This window comes from Populus euphratica, unplaced genomic scaffold (genome assembly GCF_000495115.2).
Source record: "Populus euphratica unplaced genomic scaffold, PopEup_1.0 scaffold1297.1, whole genome shotgun sequence".
In the NCBI taxonomy this organism is placed as follows: domain Eukaryota; kingdom Viridiplantae; phylum Streptophyta; class Magnoliopsida; order Malpighiales; family Salicaceae; genus Populus; species Populus euphratica.
Genome location: NW_011501139.1, coordinates 34,013 through 56,993, shown reverse-complemented (window position 1 = coordinate 56,993; position 22,981 = coordinate 34,013). Strand labels below are relative to the sequence as shown.

Below are 22,981 nucleotides of genomic sequence, written 5' to 3'. Positions count from 1 at the left end.
CGATCCACTGAACATCCTGCAAGTCCAGTGAGCAGGTAAGACATCGCAGGAGTGACAAGTGTGCATATTAAGGTTTGAACCCAGATACGAAAAAAAAGGACAAACCCCTCCCACCACTAGGCAATAACCTCATTTACAGCTGTCATTCTCTCTTGATGAGATTACTAATGCACTTTGATCCATAACGGTATCATCGAGCATGAGAAGTTCAAAATAAAAGAGGAAAGGAAGGAAGAAAGGAAGAAGAAAGCATCATTGGGTGTGTGCATTACAGCATGCTTGTAAAAATGGTGGATAGGCTTTTGGAGGACTGCTAGAGATCTGTGATCATTTGGGAATCCAGACTTTGAGCATGTTCATCTGTCTTGTTACAATAATTATGTGAACTTATGACAGATTAAATAAAAACCCACATCCAAAACAAGCTGATTTTCAGCCCTAGAAGAAGCCTTAATTAATGTGGTCGTTGTTGTTGCTTATGTGAAAGGGGCCTGTCATGTATTTGATTGTGCCATAAGTGTCAAAATTTGTCATATGTCAATGTCACATGCATCAAATTAAGCAATTCACCAAATAAATAATGTCTAGTGGCATGTAGCTCTCACTAGATGTGTAGCAGCTAGCGAGAGGCGGGGTTATTTTTTTAATTTTAAAAATAAAATAAAATAAAATATGTAAAGCAGGTTAAAGAATCAAGTAGATTAAACAAATTAATTTTATTTTAATCAGATAATTAGAAAAACAAACAGCAATAACAATAGATAAATCAAATACAGAAAATAATAGTAATAATATAGAAATTTTTTTCTTTAAAAAACATATAATTTAATTTTCAACCAATTAAATATATATGATAAAATTGGATTAAAAACAAAATAAATACTCTAATTTACCTAAGTTAACATAACAAATTTATAATCTAGGTAATAAATAACAAGTTAACCCAAGTTAGAATGCAAATCCGTAACTCAAGTCATGAAATTAAGATATAGAAATGAAAACAAAAAAAAAACCACAAAATCATTCTTTTTTAAAAAAACCAATATCGAATGATGAAATTGAAAAGAAAAATAAGTAAAAGAAATTGATGACAATCTATGTTAACGTTTCAAATTTGTGACTTTGGTCATTAGACTAAAAATACCATATTTGAAAAAATCACAAAACTCAATTTTTAACCAATCAAATATTGAATAATAAAATTAATAAAATTATTATATAAAAGGATCCAAAACCAAAAATAGCAATGAAAACAATTAGGGTCAAAATTTAGATAAAAAACAAATTAGAAAAAATCAACAATTTGTTTTTTATTAAAAGGTGAAATTGAGAAAATGAGGGTCATATTGAAAAAAATCATAAATTGAGATTAAAGTATAAAAATAAAAATAAATAAAATTTTTATAAGAGAGCCAAGAATAAGAATTAAAAAATAAAAAAATAAAAAATAAAATTAAAATATAAATAACTATGAGAAAAACTCTAATTTTTTGAATGGTCAATGAAAATTTCAAAGGAAAAAAAAGACAACCAGGAACAAATCATGTCATTATCTTAACACGTGCAACTCTATTATAAAAAAAAATATTGTGATGATTCAAATAACATGATAAAAAAAAGATTTTGATCATCAATAAAATCTGCATGTACCATCAAAAGATCATATATACCTCTTATTAGCGTGTATATGTTATACACACTAGCTATTTTATTAATTAAGTAATATTTTTTAAAATGAATAAATTGTTATTATTTATATTCATGTTGATGATATCAAAAAAACCATAATATAAAAAGATAAAAACCCCTAAACACAAGCTTTAAACATTTCATTTTTAACTGTGATGTATACGTAAAAAGATGAAAAAGTCTAAATATTCCTGTTTTAATTTTTTTCTTTTAATAATAAATTAATAATTTAATTGTGCTTTAAAAAATAAAAAATTCCAATAATAACCAATAAGCCTTGCAAAAAAACCGAAACACCCATAACATAAAGGTCATTGATTTTTTATTTTGATAAGGAAAAATAATAATTATACTAATTAATGAATGGTAGAATATATGTAGGTATACAGTGAATCTCCCTACAGTTTTAGCTTTCTTTTGATTTTAATTGTCAAAAATTTTAGGTGAACACAAAGATTCCAGCAACCATAAGATGTGCTTTGAATTGTATCTTGGCTGATAATTGCATTTAGTTTTGGACTAATCGACCATTGTAAAAGGTAAAAACAACAAATATTTATCTGAACAGGATTAACTGAACATCTACTGATATAGCCAAACTAAGAAAGAAAAAGAGACAGTCACGAGTGATTTTTGAGCTCATATGAGGGTGAAATAACCTGAATCCAAACAAGATTTAGGCAGCCTAGACGTTGGATAATTAGGAAGGCGAAGACGACGACCCAGACAATCATAGCACGAAAACAGAGACTGGAATTTGACCAAGAAGAAGAACAGACCACAGCAAGTTAATGTCATAAAATGACAAATATGTCCAGAGATTAGGGGCCAAAAGGATTGCAGCAGGGCAACATATATAATTGTCTCTTTCCCCTAAACATATTTATAAAGGAAGTGTCCTCCCTCCTTAGAACCATAACCTTATACTTTGATTCCAATTATCCAAGGTATAGTTTCTCCCTTCTTTTGTCTCCATTGCATGTCTTTACTGCTTCGTTTGTCCTTGGAAATTAAACTAACGATAATATTAAGGTCACTGCACCACAGTGCTGGTGTGGCATGGAAACTCTACAGCCTAGTAAGATCTTCACAAGTGGCCAGCCTTGCCACATGTCTTACAGTGATTGGATTTCAAAGTGGTCTCAGGGTCTCGTATAATTGCAAGATGACAGGAGCGGAGGAGATCACTAGGGTACATGTAAAATAAGTGCAGGAAGTGGGAATAACATCATACAACAAGAGGCCAGAGCATTTGTGTTATCTTGATTAATTTTATAATTATTAAAATTAATAATTATATAATTTTTTAATGATTTAAAAAATTCAAACTCTCGTGAACAATAAATAACAAACTTAAAGTTTGATCAATTAAGCTATTTCTCGTAGTTACTATTTATATATATCAGTTAAAAAATATTTTTAAAAATTAATTGTTTTTATGATATCAAAGAGTACGTTTTCTTAGTAAACAAATGCACTTGGAGTAATGTTAAATGAGTAAGAAATAATTATTGCTCGGCTAAGTTGTTGAGGCTTTAATAGAGGAGGGAAGATCCATTTACTTCTGCGTTGTTGATTATTAGTAGTCAGTACAAACCCACATGGGATATGCCCTGGACACAGGCAATGCAGCAAAAGTTGAGATTTTCAGGCCATTCAAACCAAAGTTCAGAAATCCTTAGACCCCATCTTGTTGTCTCCATATCTCACTACCCTCTGCCTGGTAGTCTTCTCTTGTCCAATGTAATAGAGGGTCATTTTTCATCAAAGAACCATAAAAAAGGTTGATCATGTATGCTGCATCATGGGATCCAATGGCTGATGATCAGAAAAGGCTCATTTGAAGTACCATTAGCTTAGTTGGTGATATCAAAAGTTTTTCAAACGTCTTAATAACTTTTGTAGATTGTTCATAATAGTGGCAGAAATTCTTTTTTTATGAATAATACTACTTGTAATGTGTGTGATGATTTGAAAAAAGCTTTCCAAGGGACAGCGGGCATAATTCGTGCGACCCCAAGTGGAGAGCGAATGGTCTGGCCTTCCTTTAAAGCTTAGAATGAACTAGCACTTTTCTTGAAAAGAAGATTATTATGAATGCATACCCCATTTAAACAGAGAGCCATTGAAAGTGAAAGAAAGGGAGATCAGGAGGGTGAAGATCATAGCTCACACATGGCCTTGTGATTTCCTAGTTCTCAATTCAAAAGCGCATGTAGCTAGCTAGATGTCCAGTGTAAACTCCCTTATTCAAGGATTCAAGCTATGAGCAAGCCCAACCACATGATTCCTCTCACTCTGCCCCAGCACCATACAAAAGAACATTATTTATTACAACCCCTTTAACAGTCCAAGTTTATTTCAGCGAATATGAAGTCCATCAAAAAGTACATGCCCTAATACATGGCAGCCATCATTCTTGTGTTCTTGTCGGTCAGATTGAAGGAAGGTGAGGGGAAAAAACTATTTTAAGTGATATTTTTATCTCTTTTGGGACATGAAGGAGGGTGGATCATTGACAGGAAAGTGAAAGTAAAACGTTCACAAGATGAAAGACAGTAATGGTACCAATATCAATAGCATGGTGGAGGGAAAGCAAATGTTAGGAAACACTAGGGTCCCATCATTTCTTCTTTTTTTTCACTTGCCATAGATGAAATTATTTGGTTTACAGGACTTTTTTTCAACAGCTACAAAAGAACCCCCAATGTCTAGAAACTTGCTTTAAAGGACCTCTTCTAGCCCCTTCTGCCCACGAAATTATTTGGTTCCATGGTCCCATGGTCCCATGCTCTTCTTTTTATCACTGTCTTTACAATGTGTTGCCAACAAGAGAACAAACCCCCCAACCCCCACCCCCCCAACCTTCTTTCTACTCGTCTTTAGAGAAAATTCTGATTCTTTTCAATTTAAAGAGAAGAGTAGAAGTTCAAATCATTTCTCGGTCTTGTAAAGTAGCTAGTATTGTACAGTCGAAGAGATATTTCTTCTTGTAAGAAATAGTTGAAGATCCACGCACAATTTTCATAAGATGAAATTTGGTTCATGTATGCATGCTGAACTTCTAGCAGGCCAATGGCCAAATGATGCTGATGTGTAATTACCTCACTGCATGCATTACATGCAATTGTGATGAGATAAGTGTTAAAATAGCTTGAAATCTAGAATTTTGGTGGCAAATAGGAATGTTGGATTTGAATAAAAATAGCAGAAATATCCACTAAATTCAAATCCAATAGCCTGTATAACAAATATAGCCACATGAATCCAAACCATCCTAGATTTTCTTTTCTTTCTTTTCTTTCAACTGTAAGCTTTGCCCCACTAAAAATCACCTCAAGATTCACTTACACATATGCATACAGACATGGATAATAATAGTCACATGAATCCAAACTATCCTTCCACATAACAGAAGTCTAGGGAACATGAACCATTCCTGCGAATCTTGTCAGAGCAATCTGAAATCTTCCTTGTAAGTGTATATATAATATAAGCCTCGGACCTCACACAGTGGCACTACCAACTCGTAAATTTATTGCAGCACTAGTTTGATTTTTGGGGTGGATAAACAACCCAGCTAGCGCTAGACTGCAAGGGTACGGTTTTTGGTCCCCTATTCACTGATTCAACTGTTACACTCTTTGTATAGAAGTAATAGCAACTAATCATCACAGAATGATGGCAATTATTGTCATACTTGTTGTAAGAACATCAGTTGTCATGTTGTCCAGGCCTGAAACTCCAGAACTCGTCACATGAATTCGAGATACATGAATACTAGGCTCCAAGAAGAAGCTTCCACTGTTGATCTCCCTTTATAAATTCAATTTCAATATTCCATCAGCATAGTGAAGAATGGTTACGATCATTTGTTTGGTCACTCTCATCACGTTTTGCCAATTGATGGGTCTTATTCGATCCATTTGGTTTGAAAATTTTAATGGGAATATATACAACAGAATCTTAGAATTTTGAACGGAAATTAAAAAAAGGGCAACTGATGTATCATTTTCCTCCAACTTGACAAGGTGAACATACAATCCTGCATATTCTCTGAATAAACAATGCCAAAAACACAGAATTAGAAAGCACACTAAGGTTTAATGTTGACCTAATGACCTCATTACGAGCAGAAAATTAAGTTTGCAATCAAGAACAATTTACAGCAAATCATTGCTGGTCATCTTGAAATCAAAAGATGTATGTGGATTTTTTTTCTTCTAGTTTCTTTCCTGAAAGACATTCTGTAGAAAGCCTGCGTTGTTTTACCTACTCTAGAACACATATTTTGAAACCCTATTCTGATCTAGAGAATCCTCATCTCCAGTGAGAAATAAAGCTCAAGGTTTGGTGCCCCCACCTCAATTATTCAAAAAGACAAATACTGGAAATTACATCAAGAAAACAAGTTATTGCTTTCCTAATCAAAGTCTAAATCATACTAGTTATTTTTATTGAGATTACTATTTATGAATTTGTCTGCAAATTTTGAAATGCATAGGAATGACAGAAAATAAACTTTATATGATAAGAAAGGTCCTTGTAACCAAAATAAAGCAATTATTAAATGATTCTTTGATTGTTGTGCAAACAAAATGAAGAGATTAAGAAGCTAATCAAATACAAAAGTCGGTGGCTTCAGATGAAGGTGGACCTGAAATTTCCGACTTCCCTTTAAAGCGAAGAAAGGCAGATGCCGGTGCGTCCGCACCCTTTTTGGCCTGCATTCACATACAACAAAAGTACCCAACGTTTTTCTGTCTCTGTAACATGGAAATGAAAATGACTAATTGTTAAAAAATTTACTCAACCTAATTGATGGATCAGTAAATTCAATATACTATCTGTTTGTTTAAACACCTCATCTTGAAAAGGGCTAAAGGGACGGTGCCAATTTATGGGTCAGGCTTATTTCGAAATCCAATATTTTTTAATTATATAGTCTTGCAAGTGTTACAAGTGTTATAGCCATTTTCATAACTGAGCTTAAATGTCTGCAAGTCTATTATAATGTTGAATTCAACATCGATGAGCTAAACTATATGTTCAGTTCAACTATACGAAGTCTGGTATGATATAAGACCTAGATATTCTTAGAATCAGTTGCTTATTGAGCTTAAATGCCTATTGACACGACTAAAAATAACAAATGTCAAGGTTAGAGGTTCCACTAATGGTATATCAAACAAGTATAGTATAAACTCTTATTATTGAATTGGAAACCACACACAAAGGAGGTTCCAATCAGATTATATATTGTTAACATGATTACATTAGTCATCTTATTCAATTAATGCTAATACTTGTAAATCTCGTCAAGCATTCATGATTATAACTTATGTTAACAACAAATCAAGTTCCTTTCATAGCTCAGGTGTCGGTTATACCATACATTATGGGCTATGAAAGTGCCAAGCATTTGTTGTACCAAGTGTTATACAACATAAATCAAGATTAGTCATTTAACAAGCAAAGTATTAAAGAGTGAACAAGATAGCAAATATAAAACATGTTAGTATCAAACATTAAAGTCCATATTAAGTTTACATTATACTTATTCTTACACCATTAGTGTAACCTTTTCACCTTGACATAATTAACTTAGCTAGACATAATGAAAGAAAGCAAAATAGATAAACAAAATAAGAACATAAAAGTTAACTAAGTAAAGGAAAGGAAATGAAAGGCATAAACTTAATATTAATGAAAACAAAGCATAAAAAATACAAAGAGAGAAAGGAAGAGCATGATCTTGATCTGAACACCAAGATGCCTAAATGCATGGCAAATGCCTCCTTTTATAGGCCAAAAATGGGAACTATTGATTTGATGACTAATTGATAAGTGGGTGACCAACTTTTGACTTGGTGACAATCCTTATCTTCTCTTGTCTGCCCAAAACGTCATTGATAACGTCAAAATTGGAGCCAGTTGCAAACATGAAAGTTGTAGGCAATTGTCTCAGCTTTCTTGTGTAAAAACTTCAGCTCATTTGGACTTCTAGAACTCCAGATATGGCCAAAATACCGAACAGTGCTCGGGCTGGAAGACAGATTCGGGCTTCTTTGTTGTTGCTACAATTTGGACTTGATAATGGCCTTTTTAGATCTTGGGCTCCATATGAAAGTTGTAGGCCTATGTCTTACCTTTCCATCCATATAAATTGGACCTAAATCTGAGATATATAGCTCTAGATATGACCCAATTACCGAACAGTGTTCCGGTTTGGATTGCACCGACATCTCTTTTCTAAGTTTGACCATCTCTTTGCCTTTGCAATTTAAGTTCTTAAAGTCATCAATCAATTTTTTCATTTATGTGATAGGCCTGCATTAAAAATAGACATTTACCACAAATTATAGGTATCTTATATTATTAGATATATTATTATAAAACATGCTTTAGTTAAGGAGTTATTGATACTTCAAGTGAAAAATGATGATATAAAACCATGATAAAAATGCACTTTTAAGTACTAATCACCTATAAATTTAGCAAGATATAAGACCTACATATAATTAGACTCAATACATTACTAGACTCAGTATTTTTGAATTCAACTACATACTAATCTCAAAATACTTATGGGTCTTGCATTCATATCCTTGAATTTAAAATCATTCAAAGTTTGAATATACCATGAATTGAAAGTCTTTATAGGCCGCATACCATGTTATAAGATTATTTTATTGTTCTTAACACAAAATATTAAGAATCCAAGGTGGTTATTTCTCTATGCTCCTAGGCATATAAAAATCTTTGAAAAGCATGTCTTTATCCAAGCATCGTTAGTATTGAGAAATGGCTATTATCATCAATATTAATATTGCATAAAAAATAAATATAAAATCAATTACGAATTCTTTTAATATTGATGTTAGGGTTATTTTCATTAATAATAATATTGTATAAGAAATATTTCTTATCATCTATATTTTCAAGAGAAAATGACTTCACCCTTCAACAAAATAAAATATTTTAGAGGTTATAAATATCCTTGAATTCATCCACGTAAAGGGTTCAAGCTTTTTTTTATTCTCTAAAGTATATATATTTTTATTTTTAAAGCATTTATCATACATAAATAAGAACAAACACTTTTGTTCCTCAATTTAAAGCTCATCCCCCCATATATTGCAATCCTTTATAAAAAAAAATATTGATTTTATCATTAGATAGTCTTTAAATATTACAAATGAGATTATCTTTGGAGTTGTTAGGACTTTTATCACCAACTATCAATTTTATAAACTCTAAAGGAGCAAGCATGAAAGTGAATGTGTGATCATCCTTTATCCATACACTTAAGATTCTCATCCCTAAGCATGGTGGGTTTTAAGAACATCATCAATTGGCATTGTGTATAGGAAACTAATAAAAAAAAACATCAATTATTCTTATAGTGTTGGTATTTTGACATCCTTTATCGCTATTAATAGTAGATAAGGGTGAGACATGTCACGAAACTCTTTATAATAGTAGACATGACTACGCCAACAAAGATGTAGCAACTTATTCGTTAGGTATAAACCTTTTTTTAAGTTGTATTGGCAACACCAAACCTTACAACCCCAGCAAGTCCTGGCACATGATATAGTTCCTTTAATCCCAACTTCTCAACTATAAATTGCCCCTGTCGGTCAGGAGACAATTGTCTTGTCCTGAAAAGGCTGGACTAAATGACTTGGAGAGCTTTCCATTATGACAACCCTTTATCTCCCCTAAATGTCATTTATATCGACATGAAACTTTTCCAATTAGTATTCACTCTAAACATAATCTATCTTGCCACCATGAGAAAAAAATCATTTATCAATCCTGTTGTTCCATACAAGAATCCTCTAGCTTCTCAAAGCCTGTTAGAAAAACGTTTGGGAGAAGTATGTTTGGTCAATACCTCTAATATGAGACTTATAGTCCTCATAAGATTAAATAATCTCCTTTATCTAGATAAATCTTATATATCCATATCCTTAAGGAGTACATATCTATAAAGATGACTTTGAACAACTATAATGGTATGACAGATCCACGAAAATGCGTTCAAAATGCACATAGAAAACTTGAACTGTTCATTTAAAAATGTGATGCTATGTGCAAAATACTCCCTACAATCTTTGGAGAGTTAACAAAAGCCCAATATAATAATATAGAGTCAAGGTCTATTATAGGCTTTAATAACCTTTAAGCCAAACTTGTGTCATGATTTAGTCTAGATTAGCTAGATAATATAGTAATGGTGAAGAAAAGGATTGAAAAGTGGAGAATGTGTATAGACTTCACTAACACAAACAAGGCATATCTAAAGGATAGTTTTCCTCTCCCAAAGATTGACAAATTAATGAATTCCACAGTTGGTTTTGAGTTCTTAAGCTTCTTGAATGCTAGTTTAAGGTACTATAAAATCCTTATTCATATAAAAGATGAGGAGAAGATGTTTTTCATCATTAGAAAAGGAAACCTTTTACTACCATACAATTCCATTCAATCTTAAAAATATAGAGGTTTTATACTAGAGGATGGTCAACAACGTGTTTAAGTATCAAATTAGAAAGAATATGAAAGCTTATATGGATGATATATTAGTAAAAAAAATGACTTTTAAACATCTAAGGGACACAAAAAAGGTTTTTTATATCCTCGGTAGTTGTAAGACGAAGTTTAATCTAACGAGGTGTGTATTTGCCATTAGAAAAGGAAATTTTTTAAGTTTCCTAGTAAGTAGAAAGGGAATAGAACCTCACCCTGAACAGATTTATAAAATTCTGGATGTGACTCCTTAAAAGACCAAAGATGTTCAGCGTCTCACATGAAGATTGGTTCCTTTGAATAGATTCATATTTAGGCTGGAGGGACAAAGCCTACTTTTCTTTAAAATCTTAAAAAATATTACAAACTTTGAATGCACACTAGAATGTCAAAAAGCTTTCGAGGAGCTCAAAGTATATCTTTCCTCTCTAGGATTTTATCACAATCAAGAGAAAATTATAGACTGTTATTTTACTTTAGGATTTTTCATTAGGTTGTCAATTCAATATTGGTTAGAGAGGAAGAGCATGCATAATGCCAAACCCAACAATCTTGGGTTGAGCTACGCACTGATCCTAAATGCTTGCGGGTTTGACAAAATATCAGACCTCACACCTTTTAGTTTAACTACATGTTGAGTCTAAGTATTTAAGGTTTGACAAGACTCGAGACCTAAATGTTCTTAGGCTTAGCAACACACTGAACCTAAATATGTATGGATTTGGCTAAATGTAAACTCAACACTCTTAGAATTAACTACACACTAAGCTCAAGTGTTTGGGGTTTAGCCCAACTATGTGTTGAGCTCAAGTACTTGTTAGTTTAGTAGGAAGCCAAACCCAATATCCTTGGGTTTAAAATCAGTCCAAGTCTGAATATATTAGGAATTAAAAGTCTTTATAAACCTTATGGTAGGTCACAAGGCTATTTTATTGTCCTCAACATAAAATGTTAAAAATCTAGGATGGTCATTTCTATTTACTACAAGACATAAAAGTTTTTCAAAAGTTTATCGTAGTCCAACCATAATTAATGTTAATTAAAAGCTATTCTCATCAATATTAATACTGTGTAGAAAATAATACATAAAATCTATTACAATCCTTTGCATTTCTTTTAACATTGATGTTGACATAAGGTTTTTTCCATCAATATTAATATTATATAAGGAATGTTTCTTCTCATCTATATTTTTATGAGCCCACCCTTTTAATAAAATAAAATAGTTCAGATGCTATAAATATCCTCAAAAAATAAAAAGATCACACTTTTCATATTTTTTAAGGTATTGATATTATTATTCTCAGAACATTTATCATACATAAATAAAAATAAAAACTTATGTTCTTAAATTTAAAGATCATTCCCTCATTTATTATAATTCTTTATAAAAAGTTATTGATTTAAAGGTTTTTTGAATCCTATAAAAAAGAACTATTCTTCCTGCAGGTGTAAAAACTTTTATCATCAGCTATTAATTTATTAATTTTATAAACTCTGGAAGAGTTAAGTATGGAAGTGAACATGTGTTCATCCTTTATCCAAACAATCAAGACTCTCATCCTGAGCAGTATATTTTGGTAACATCATCACTAAAATTTAGGTTACTGGTTTTAACTTGATGTAGGAAAAACTTTTTCAAACTACTGTAACAATTGGATGGATCTCACAGATCATAAAATGAAACACAAGTACATACTGAATAATGTTGCATCACCCACAACATATGCAGACTTGCAGGCTACGTACCCTATGATTGTGAAACACAAACTACTGTAACAAAAGCATTTGTATAGATAGATTTCATCAGAGCCTGGGCTGTAATCTGTATGCAGTGGCGTTGGAACATTAATTTTCAAGAAACAATCTCTACCCCCACAATCTGCTGTTTAAGATGTTTATATATATAACAAGGTTTGGCAGTGGTACATTTTGCCAAGAATACTCAGTTCGCAAGGAAAAATATAGTGTCCTCCAGAGAAAATGTGCCATTTCCAGTTCAGATTCTGCCGTAGGCTTTCATTACAACCATCTAAAACCTCTACTTGTTCCAAAAACTCTCGTCATGCGACTTTTGAGCATTATATTTTGATTGATTTGTCCTGTAAGAAGCAGATAGCAGTATTTTATCTGAAAATTACCCAAATATAGAATTTCTCAAATCCGTCAGTCTGTTACTGCTAAATCACAGCAGTGAGTGAAAAATCATTTCCTAGCTAGCCTATGATTAAAACACATCTTGACTGATTGATTTCTAAGTTAAATGTAATGGAACTTGGGAAACACGTTCTTGACTAGCTGAAAAGAGACATCATATGGAAGTTCCACTCGACAGACTTGAAACACAAACAGCATAACAGCACCATTATGATGCTTAAAAAGAAGGGCTACGAGGTATAAGCATGGAGTAGGTGAAGGAACGATTGATTTCAAAACAAAAGCATTGTATAGCATATATTATATCATATTAAATTTTTAACATTATAGTTTATATCATTATAATCGTTCATTTGTCAAAAATATTAATATCTAATGTAAGCTATTAAATGAAGTTATCAGACAAGGAAAGCAGTAGAGTTTGCAGTTATCAAACAAGTAGAAAATCCTGTTGCAGATAATTTCTTGAAAACTCTAAAAAAAAATAAAAAAATACATGCAGGCTAGAACGAACAGTGACAGATTCAGAATAATTTGAGTTAAACCGAAACGTTAATCATCCTAAAAGCAAAACATATTTAAGCCAGCAGGCAGTAGACATAATATCAAATCTAAAATTTATGTTCATACTTCCTAGCTCCTGTTAACTACTGCCAAAAAATAATGGGTATTTATTTATTTCAAGATAGATTCATCCTACAATCAGTCTCTTACACGTAAAAGTTTTAGGATGCGGCCAACAATTTAATTTAGAAGGCTCACCCTGATGTGTGTGTATGTGTGTGTGTGTGTGAATAATGTAAGATTCAAACAAACACCGCATTGCTCTTATCACAACCAGCTCCACAGGTTCTTTGGCCTTATTCCTCATTATTTTAAATAACTCTAAGAAACTCTTAACAATCTTTCTACCACATTGAACCCATAACACCTTTGTAGTGGATGAATGCAGTGTGAGCAGGCAATCCTGCTTTAACCTCAAAAATTGCATGTTCGACCAAATTGGGGAACCTGCTGATAGTCTTTTCCAAAATTTATAAATCACCTGCATATAGGTTACTTGCTTCCATTCCAAGCCAAGGTCGGATGGGATTCCCATCTTTCTTAACATGCTTCCACCACTTTGAGGTAGTGTTCATACGATCAATTATGGTACTCGTGGATCATCCAAACATCTACGTCTTGCAGTGGACAGTGGAACATCGTACTGAATCTGTGTAGTAGCTATGTTGTAATGAAGGCACTCATGGATCATCCAAACATCTAAGTCTAGCAGTGGACAGTGGAACATCATACAGAATCTGTGTAGTAGCTATGTTGTTATGAAAGTCATAAACGAAGACTTGAACTTGCATAATTTCCCGCCTGATAGATGCACATTAGACTCAATATTCTCCTAAGGAGTACAGAAAAAGTTAACGTGGTGACAGAATGTACCATTGGCATCATCACATCCTATCGTAGCTCGAGGACAGCAGAACATCTCACCTGAATAATAATTGAGAATAACAACAGAAGCAGAAAATGCCAAAGCAGATCTAGAGGTAGTTATCATCCATGTATGATTAGTAACTTCATAAACATCAAACGAGTACTCAAAAGAAAGCTCATCAATAAAGTAGCCTAAGCGAGACCAGCTGTCCATCTCCATTTTCATTTCCATGGGTTAAGACCCACAACTATATCTGCAATCTTCTGTACGCTGTTTCTGGATATGATTTTTTAACCTACAGGCTCTGATTTAAGGTATATGCCTAAATTTCAAAAACTGGAAACCACCAATGATGAGAAGCAAGAAGCTAACCACAAACAGCAAGACAAAAGAACAAAAAAGGAAAACATAGTATAATGCTTTACTCATTCCAGTAAAGTGTGTTGTTACTTTTTATCCTTTACACAAGCCGAGAGAGTGAAGTCTGGGACAGCATCCTAGGGAAAGTGGCCAAACTGAGACTTTATACCTGATTTATATGAAGCCAACTCTATTAGGGAACAAACTACATAGAAGGAAAGAAAAACACAATAATTTAACTGCTCTTAATAGGAATAAAGCCGTTGGAAGAACTCAGCTGCAAAGGGAGATTGCCTTTCTTGTTATTTACTATAGGCACGACTATAGTCTAAAAATAATACCATATCATATGCAATACAAGAAGCTCAGGTTATGCCATCCAACATGGTAAGGTTGGAGAGAGCCCAACAACAATATAATTTTAAATCAAAATTGTATTTTACCCAAATTTCCAAGAAGAAATTCCAGTTTGCTGCTGCTTCAAAATAGGTCAGACAGAAGAGATAGAATTCACCACTCTTTATCTTGCAACCATCAAAAGAGAAGGCTGGAAATGTCAGAGGGGGCTCCTATAATATTGTGTTTCAAGACAAACAGTAAGGTTGATACTATTATATTAAACTGGACAACTATTTACCTCATTTAGGAAACACTCTCCTTACAATACCTGGGAAAGATCGATTTGACTCCTAAAAGATGCTCTATCGAGGAGTTAATAGCAACTCCCAGTGTATAGCATATGAACTCAACCTCATAATTTGCAGGTGAACTACAATATATTTATGGTTTTAGAAATGAAGAGCATCAATCAAACAAGAAGAAATGTAGAAACAAGATTATTTCAAGATAATAAACAACGTACTTAGCATATCACATGACAGAGAGGGTCACAAAGATTTCCACCTGGACATTGCTAAAAAATCAAGGAAGCTTTACTTTGGGGATAAATCTTACAATCTGACAGTATCAAGGCTAACAACAAAGTTATTTAAAAAAGTTTAAGAAAGCTAATAATTGTATGCCATAATGTCAAATGCATAATAGGAATGAACCGAACAAATTTATATCTTTCGGCAGCACAACTAACAATTACACAGCACATCAAGCACAAGAAAAAGTTAAAAACCAAACTACCTTACTTTAAGTTCAGATGCATAGCACAGTTCATGCTATATACAAGCATAAAACCAAAACAGCAAGATAAGACAAGGCAAGAAATACTTCAGAAACATGAATCACTAAATCTTATTTTCTACTTGACAAAGGTAATCATATGCCTAAGAGAAGTTTTCAAGCAGTGTAGAAAATGTTTGTATCAAAATTTTTGAAACAATGCCATTCTACATTGACGTCGCAGAATACACTTTGTCATACACTCCAACAAAAACCTACACAGATACAGTTGCAGCAGCAGTATCTTTGCTAGACTTCATGGAACAGAAAAGAGTCAAAACATCAGCATGATTCCGAATGAAAACTGGACATTTAGACAGGAAATCTTGTGCTTCGCTATGCCTTTTGGCATTGAAAAAGGCTTCAAACATACGGAGAGAAACAGATATAGATGGAAACTTCTTAGTGGACATAGCATTCATAAAAGCAATGGCATCATCTCCAGTTCCAGATTTTGATACGAACTCAAAAAATGGATCTATGTAAGGTGGAATTCCATGACTTTGCATCAACCCCAACAGATTTAAGGCATCCTTAAATCTGCCCTGCACTAGCAACTTACTTATCAATACTTTGTATGTAGTCCGCCAAGGTTGTAACTGATTTTGACAGACATAATCACACAGAAGATTGCATGCATCTACTGCTCTGTTCTTGAGGCAATATGCATTTACCAACAACTCAACAGCATAACCAGCACCAGTAACTCCCTTTTTCTCAACCATTTTTTTGAAACAATTAGATGCTTTTTCAAGATCCCCAGATACACAATGTCCTTCAATTAAAGATGCCCAAGCCTTGTAATCCAAATCTCTGCCAGATGATTCCATATGGTCCACAAATTCACTTGCTTCATAATTCTTACCAGTACTAGTAAGCCCAAAAGCAATCTTTCTCTGCAAATTACTACTAGCTACAAAACCAGCAACCATCATTTCTCTTAAAATCTTATTGCACTCTTTAAACCTACCAACACTTCTTAGAGCTTTAAGAACTGCATCAAGCATAGAATCTGTCAACACATTCCCATTTTCAGTAAATACCTTCACAATTCTTGAAAACAAACCAATATCCAACTGTTTACCAACAACTATGTTCCTCAACAAATAGGTGCAATATTTAGATGAAGGCTTATTTGCACCATTCATTGCAAACTCATATAATTCTACAGCCTCCTTAATCATTTTCCTCCTCATAAACCAGGCCAGCACTGTATCAAATGTCTCCACCTCCATTTCAAATCCGTTACTCCTCATTTCATCAATAACCTTCCAAAACCTGTCAATACAATCGTTCCTCCCCAAAACCCTAGCCATGGCATTATAACTCCTCCCATCATGCTTACATAACCCAGTCTCCTCAACCCACCTAAAAAATATCAATGCTTTTGTTGGCTCCATTGCTAAATGCTCCAAGACAATCTTCACCAAACCACTAGAAAACTCAGCACTCAAACCCTTAATTTCCCCTTCAACATCCTCTCCCCAAAACTTACTCCTAACAATCCTACTCATTCTCAACCCAATCTTTTCGACTGAATTATCAATGGATCCCGTCGCAAAAACCCCTTTTAATTTCTCTATATCACCCTTTAACCCTTCCTTCTCAAACTTCTCCAACACTCTATCCCGGGTAACCCCTGACACGCCATAACCCTTTGTCTTCATTTTATCAACCAATTCCCAAAATTCCGCAACCAACCCATTTACCCCCAAAATCCCTAACATCCAGTTATAACTTTTAGAGCTCAATCTCTCACTGTCCTTCTTCAAAACCCAATCAAAAAACCTCTTAGCCACACCTGGTTTCGATCCCAATGACTTTAAAACTTTCAAAACCAAGTCATGACTAATAACAACACTACTCAATTCCAATTCTTTACCAATATCATCAGAATCATCAAACTTGGTAAAAACATCACAAACAAGCAAAACAACATCTGGGTCTTTTGTGGGCTCAACTAATGATGCTTCAGATGATAAATTACGAGCAAAAAATGAGTTTCTGTTATAAATATTGGGTTTTTGTGGGGTTTTAGAGAAATGAGAATCTTGCAGCGATAGTGTGTGAAGAGAAGAAGACAGACAGCGAAGTGGAGGAGGAGAGTGTTGCTGTAGTACCTGGAATTGATTGGAAAATTTGAGAGATGGCCGAGGGTAGCTTCGGTAGAGAAGAATTCTCCATGAGTGTCTCATTTCTACAGTGTAAAGTTAGGGTTTTTGAGGAGCCTGAAACAGAGATTTGGCGTTCGTGCGTGCTAAGCAGAGAGCGAGTGGCGATCTTAACTTTTTAGGGTTTAAGAGGGGATTTGGGTGGTCTGTGGTTATTGTTTTTTTTTTGGGGAAAACAACAACTTGGTCCTTGTCTGTATACGAATTTACTCTAAAGTCCTAAATTAAAATATTTCTTCAATTGGAATTCTAGGGATTTGGACATTTTTTGAAAAGAAAAAAAGAAATTTAGACTTGGCCATTTTCAGCTATTCCTTCCCTTTGAAATTATAACCAACTACAAGCAAGAATGCCAAACCTTGCATGGATTTGGATTTTAGAAAAAATACTTATTTAAAGATTAATGCTATAATTTTTAAAAAATGAAATGAAAAGTTCAAGGACAAATATGCCCATTGGATTGGGTCATTGATTAAGTAGCTAATAATATTTTTTAAGTTTTTATTATTTTCTAATTTTTAACATTTTTTTGTATTTTTATTTGATATTTTAATAACTTTAATTAAATAATATGTTTTATCAGGCTCAACTTATACATATAAGTTTATTTGAAGGTTTTTTTTTTAAATTTAATTTCAATGTTATTTGTTTTTTTTTAAATTGATATCTTATCTGACTCTATTTTTAATTTTTTTAGTACATTATAAATCATTAGTATATTATTTTCATGTTACAAAAAATAGGTAAAAATTAAATATGATTCAACTATCAAGTTTAAAATTATGGTTATTTTTTTAAAATTGCATGTTTGACACAAATAAACATTTTCTTAGATTTGATTTTGTCCTACTTGTCTATAGATGAATTTGCTAAGCATTTTATATTATTTATTATGAACTATCAAATTTTTTAGACTTATGTACGTTAATGTTCTTTTTATTAATGTTTTGGTTTGATTTAAAAATATATCAATTATTTTATTGTAAAAATGAATATATGCAAGTAAAGTTATTAAGATTTATAAACTTGTTTTGGTTAAACAAATATGATATCATATAATTAGGTATTATTAATATAATCATAATACATAATATGTGTATTACGTTTAGTGTTTTTGGCAAAAGAAAAGGAATACATTGATAAATTATTTTTTTATTAATTAATATATAATTTATTGATTAAATAATATTTAATTAATAAACTTTTATGTTCATAATGGTAACAATTTACATATAAATTGACATAAAATGTTTATCTTAAGTAATTTTACAGGCACACTTCTCTACATTGGCTTGGTGAACATAGACAATATTAACTTTTTTAATGTCAAAAATAAGAAGAGAAATAAAATATTATTGATCTTCACACCAACCCTTTCAAAATAATATCAGACTCAATTGTATAAAAAATTATGATTAAGAAAAAATGAATAATTTGATGACTCAATTGAAAATGTAGCTGAATTGCAGCGATAAAAAATTTTAGATCCCGCAAATTATATCAATTTGTGTAGGGCTTTGTTGAGGAAACATACATATTAGTCCCTAAGTATATGGAGATTCACATATAAGCCCTTAATTCCTACAAAAACTTAACTTTATCATAAGGATTAATTAGAAATTATGAAAAACATGAGAATTAAAATATGAGATGAATTGTAGGACGCATCAATCAAATAAAATATGAATTCTATTATTTTCTAAAAATAAATTTAAAAAAATTCTACTCTTTCTCACCCATAAAATATTAAATATTTTTTTCTTATTAAATACAAATTGAATCCTCACTGGTCATCTACCACTTGTTTATACATGTTTGGAATTGAGATACATGATATTTTTTGCTAAAAAAATACATTAAATATATATTGCTATGAACAAATCAAAACTATAAAGAAAAAAACCACATAAATTTGATTTTTTAAAAAATAATACATACTTTTAAAGAGTATAAAAAAAACATTCCAGGTTATAATTTTATCCATTTTATTTTTTAAGGAATATCCACTATTAACCCATAATTATTCACACAAAAGACTTGAACTCAAAACTTTCTTATATTTTAATAAGGGTTGTTTTTGGATATCAACGAGAAACCTAGGTTATTATTTATTTATTTATTTTGGGGGTTGTTTACCGTTTTCATTCAATTCAGTTCAATTAGTTTTAAATTTTTAAAACCAAAATAAGAAGGAATTCTTTTGGGTTTTTTAATGATTAATTTTTTTTTAGCTTGGTTTTTTCTAGTATTTTACTTTTTCAATTTTCTTGATTTAATTGATTTTTTAGGTGTTTTATGATTTACTTCAAGAAAAAGATATAAAGAAAAAAATAAAAATATTTAAGATTTAATATATTCCAAGAAACATCTCAAAGTTTAATAAAAGTTGTACTAGAGAGAGAGAGAGGTAGAGAGAGAGAGAGATGGACCCTCCGTAATGAAAAACTTAAAAATATAGGTGTTGGATTAAGAAATTATTTTGATGAGGGACTACTTGTATACAAAGTAAAAAGTACAAGGACCTTGAATTATTACACCCTTGCCTAACTACTTTCTATTTTTCTTTAAAAAAATTTTATAAACAAAAAAAATATATAGAAGGATAGCCCAGGTCCGAATTCACCTCCATTGTTTGCAAGAAGAAACATATAGAGCTTGATAAGTAGTAGCAAGGAAGGAAATCGAAGAGAAGCGGAAATCTAAATAATAATAATAAAAAAAAAAATCCGAGTACTTGTCTGATTCCATAAACAACACGGAAAAGGAACAAGAGACTTGTATATAAACACCGGTGGTATTGACATTAATTCACATTCAAAAGATTTGCTCTTTCTTTGGGTTAATGAGAGGACACCAGGCAGGCACAAACAAAAGAAAGAGAGATTTTAGTGATTCAATTATGGAGCGCAACAAGAAGGCACCCAACAGGCTTCTTGTTGATGAAGCCATTAACGATGACAACTCTGTCATCACGCTCAATCCAGCTACAATGGAGCAACTTGATATTTTCCGCGGGGATATCTTGTTGATCAAGGGAAAGAAGAGGAGGGATACAGTTTGTATTGCTCTGGCTGATGATCGTTGCGATCAGCCCAAGATTCTGATGAATAAGGTTGCGAGGTCAAACTTAAGGGTCAGGCTTGGCGATATGGTTTCGGTGCAGCTATGTCCGAACTTGCAGTATGGCAAGAGGGTTCACATTCTGCCTTTGGATGACACAGTTGATGGCCTTAGTGGCAGTCTGTTTGATGCCTACTTGAAGCCTTACTTTAAGGATTCTCATCGTCCTGTCAGGAAAGGAGATCTTTTCCTTGTCAGAGGAGGAATGAGGAGTGTGGAGTTTAAGGTCATTGAGACCGATCCTGCTGAGTACTGTGTGGTTGAGCCTGATACGGAGATCTTCTGTGAAGGGGAAGCTGTGAAGAGGGAAGATGAGGAAAGGCTTGATGGTATTGGCTATGATGATCTTGGAGGCGTTAGGAAACAATTGGCACTAATCAGGGAGATGGTTGAACTGCCATTAAGGTTTCCGCAACTTTTCAAAACCATTGGTGTGAAGCCACCGAGAGGAATTCTGCTTTATGGTCCTCCTGGAACAGGTAAAACATTGATAGCAAGGGCTATTGCTAATGAAACTGGGGCTTTCTTCTTTTGTATCAATGGACCAGAAATCATGTCCAAGATGGCTGGAGAGAGTGAGCAAAATCTCAGAAAAGCTTTTGTAGAAGCTGAAAAGAACGCTCCTGCAATTGTATTTATTGATGAGATTGATTCAATTGCTCCCAAACGTGAGAAAACTGGTGGGGAAGTAGAGAGACGAATCGTTTCACAACTACTGACTCTTATGGATGGGCTAAAGGCTCGTGCCCATGTTATTGTTATAGGAGCTACAAACAGGCCTAACAGTCTAGACCCTGCATTGAGGAGGTTTGGAAGGTTTGACAAAGAAATAGATATTGGTGTTCCAGATGAAGTTGGTCGCCTTGAGGTTCTTCGTGTCCATACAAAGAAAATGAAGCTCTCTGAAGATGTAGACTTGGAAAATGTAGCCAAAGGAACTCAGGGGTATGTTGGTGCAGATCTTGCAGCTCTTTGCAGCGAATCTGCCCTACAATGCATTAGGGAAAAGATGGGCATCATTGATTTGGAAGATGATACCATTGATGCTGAGGTTCTTAATTCCATGGCCGTTACAAATGAGCACTTCAGCATTGCTCTCGGAACCAGCAATCCTTCTGCTCTTCGTGAGACCATTGTGGAAGTTCCCAATGTTAGATGGGAGGATATTGGTGGTCTTGAGAAGGTCAAGATGGAGCTTCAAGAGACTGTTCAATATCCGGTGGAGCATCCTGAGAAGTTTGAGAAGTTCGGCATGTCACCTTCTAAAGGAGTTCTTTTCTATGGTCCTCCTGGTTGTGGCAAAACATTGCTGGCTAAGGCTATTGCCAACGAATGTCAAGCTAATTTCATCAGTATCAAGGGTCCTGAGCTTCTAACCATGTGGTTTGGTGAGAGTGAAGCCAATGTCAGGGATGTTTTCGACAAGGCACGCCAGTCTGCTCCTTGTGTCATATTCTTCGATGAACTTGACTCCATTGCTATTCAAAGAGGAAACAGTGTAGGAGATGCTGGTGGTGCAGCTGATAGAGTTTTGAACCAACTCCTAACTGAGATGGATGGTTTATCAGCCAAGAAAACCGTTTTTGTAATTGGTGCTACCAACAGGCCTGATATAATCGACCCTGCACTTATGAGGCCAGGTCGCCTTGACCAGCTAATTTATATCCCTCTGCCAGACGAAAGTTCTCGCCTACAGATCTTTAAAGCTTGCTTGAGAAAATCACCAGTCGCAAAAGATGTTGACCTCCAAGTTCTTGCCAAGAACACTGAAGGCTTTAGTGGTGCTGATATCACAGAAATATGTCAGAGGGCTTGCAAATATGCTGTCAGGGAGGACATCGAAAAGGATATCAAGAGGAAGTTCGAGGGCCTGGAAGACAGCATGGAAGAAGGAATGACTTGGCTTAAGGTTTCTCACTTTGAAGAGTCCATGAGGTACGCTAGGAGGAGTGTGAGTGACTCTGATATTCTCAAGTACCAGATGTTTTCTCAAACTTTGCAGCAATCCAGAGGTTTTGGTTCTGATTTCAAATTTTCGGAGGCGGCGACATCAGCTGATGGTCTTAATCTAGTTGTGACTTCAGCTGGCGGGGATGATGAACTCTATTAATTAGGTGTTTGTATTTTTCCTCTTTTTGTCTACTTCAGTTAATTTTGTTTCTTCATAATAATAGCAATAATTGCAATGGATTAAAATTCATTAAGAGTGATGATCGCAATGTAAGTGAAGCAATGTTATGGAAATTCTAAGCTACTCTTGAACTAATACTTCAGGGACTTTAGACCTGTCAGATTCATAAACACCAAATATTCGATAAGTGAATATAGCAAAGTATAGATATAGAGG

The 22,981-nt window shown here is 33.5% G+C and overlaps 1 protein-coding gene and 1 pseudogene across 1 annotated transcript; one reads left to right on the top strand and one right to left on the bottom strand.

The window, feature by feature from the left end:
* Positions 1–15,208: 15,208 nt before the first annotated feature.
* On the bottom strand, positions 15,209–17,647 carry LOC105117311 (pentatricopeptide repeat-containing protein At3g02490, mitochondrial-like). Its single transcript, XM_011014923.1, has one exon. The coding sequence runs from the start codon at positions 17,536–17,538 to the stop codon at positions 15,559–15,561; it is 1,980 nt and encodes a 659-aa protein (XP_011013225.1). The 5' UTR covers positions 17,539–17,647; the 3' UTR covers positions 15,209–15,558.
* Positions 17,648–20,356: 2,709 nt separating this feature from the next.
* LOC105117310 (cell division cycle protein 48 homolog pseudogene) lies at positions 20,357–22,744 on the top strand (annotated as a pseudogene).
* The last annotated feature ends 237 nt before the right edge of the window (positions 22,745–22,981 follow it).

Bases quoted from the DNA above. Each gene is read 5' to 3' on its own strand.
- LOC105117311 (XM_011014923.1), bottom strand. From the start codon at position 17,538: ATGAGACACTCATGGAGAATTCTTCTCTACCGAAGCTACCCTCGGCCA.